The following is a 1,890-nucleotide window of genomic DNA, read 5'->3' on the forward strand; positions in this document are numbered from 1 at the left end:
GTTCTTTTCTTCATATTTTTTTTTTACAAACCACGACGTTTTAGGGTTTACTGAGAGTGAGTGAACGGGAGGAACGAAGAAAGTGGATAGAAGAACCTTTTTGATGTTTTAGAAGTGAATGCGAGGGTTAGAGAGTGATTCAGAACAAGATGGAGTTTGGTTGTAGGGTTCTGTAAGTGGCTGGGAAACACAAGCGTTAGGACGCGAAGTAAAGGAGCTACAACCAGGAACAAGGGGCTAACCCGAGAAGAAGTGGAGGTGGAGTGAAAGGCGTGGAGTAACCACGGGAAGGGTTTCAGATTGTGGGATCTTGGTCAGGTATGGGGGAGTTAAATTGAGTATGTTCAATTGGCTTGGTATATCTGTAAAGTCTGCATTATTTTTCGTGGTTCTGTTATTCGATTGTTGTGTGAATTGAAAATAGTATATATATATATATATATATATATATATATATATATATATATATATATATCCAGTTTATATAATGTGCTGCTCTGTTCCAATTTGTGTGTTGAGATTCAAAATGTGAATAGCTCGCGTGTGTTTGGTATGATCACACCTTTATTGTTTTGTGTAGTTGTTTTATGACTATAATTGACCTGCCTGTTGTGTAATTGACTTATAGGTATTATGGGTAGGAAAGGTTCTGTCAGATATTGGTTCAGAATCATGAACGAGAAGGAGAGTCAAGGAGGGTCTTCCCTCCCTAAACCGGACGCTGCAGGTAGCGTTTCTGGTGCAACTCGTGCTGCCGTGTCAGAGAAGGATACCATGAAGGAGAATACTGTCACCCTTCGCAAATCGTTCGGCCACCTTCGCCTGAAATGATTGTTATTGAGGATCGTCCGTTTGTAAGGAAGCGGAAGAGAGGGGCGCGAATCAAGAAAACGGATGCCTCGAAGAAGGGAAAAAGTTCCCAAGAATCGGTCGCTCGCCCACTTCCTGAGGGCATGTGGAGTCTGGCCTTCTGTTTAGGTCATAAGATAGACTTTAATCTGGACGAGGCCAAAAAAAGGGTGGTGGAAGGTACGTCGGAGCAACAAATGGTCCATACCGCGATGGAGTTTGCTTGCCGCACAGCTATGGCCACTTGGCATCTGGCCTATGTCTCGGATAGAGGAGTTATGAGGATCGAACTGAAAAGGGTTCAGACACAACTAAATGAAGTTGTTACTGCTCATTCTCAATGTGAGCAAAAACAGAAAGAGTTTGAAGAACTACTAGCTAAAGCTCGTCGCCTAATGGAGAATGTTCCGAGATCTAGTGTCGATCTGAAGAAGAAGCATGACCACTTAGCCGCTGAGGTGGAATCAATGAGGAAGGAGAACCAAGACCAAAAGGCTACCATTTTGTCGCTTAGAATTGCTAATAACACTCTGGGAACTGCTGAGAAAGAAGCCAGGGCCAAAAGGGATGTTCTACGGGTAAAGGTTGATGAAGACAAGGATTTAATGGAAGAGATGGGAAAGGCGATCATTGAAGGACACACCCTAGGTTTCAGAAAGGCCTTGAGGCAAGCGTCTCACCTGCTGATAGAACATATCAACTGAAGGTGTTGAGTTTGATATGAAGAAGGATGTTTATGAAGGGAAACCGATACCCCTAATGGACATTCTTGAACATGCCCTGTTGGAGGTTGAGCCTACCCCTACGACTGAAGTTAGAGTTGAAGAGGAAAATGTGTTAACAACAATTGCTTCTGGAGAAGTTACAAAAGAGGATCCTGCAGTTCCTGCTAACAACAATGTTATTGTTGAAACCCTTAATTAGAGTAGATATTAAGATGTTAATGGTGGAACTTGAATTGCCTTTGGTGGTGTTATCAAAGTACTTTGTTGCTGATTTACAACGAAAATTTCCTATTGCGTATTTATCTTTAAGATGACC

General features: G+C 42.3%; 1 protein-coding gene across 1 annotated transcript; it reads left to right on the top strand.

Moving 5' to 3' along the window:
- LOC148192364 (uncharacterized) lies at nucleotides 1–1,890 on the top strand. Its single transcript, XM_088098031.1, has 2 exons — nucleotides 1–318; nucleotides 629–1,890. The coding sequence occupies exon 2, from the start codon at nucleotides 828–830 to the stop codon at nucleotides 1,551–1,553; it is 726 nt and encodes a 241-aa protein (XP_087954157.1). The 5' UTR covers nucleotides 1–318; nucleotides 629–827; the 3' UTR covers nucleotides 1,554–1,890.

Source organism: Vigna umbellata, chromosome 9 (assembly GCF_029865625.1).
Source record: "Vigna umbellata cultivar VRB3 chromosome 9, Vumbellata_1.0, whole genome shotgun sequence".
Classification (NCBI taxonomy): domain Eukaryota; kingdom Viridiplantae; phylum Streptophyta; class Magnoliopsida; order Fabales; family Fabaceae; genus Vigna; species Vigna umbellata.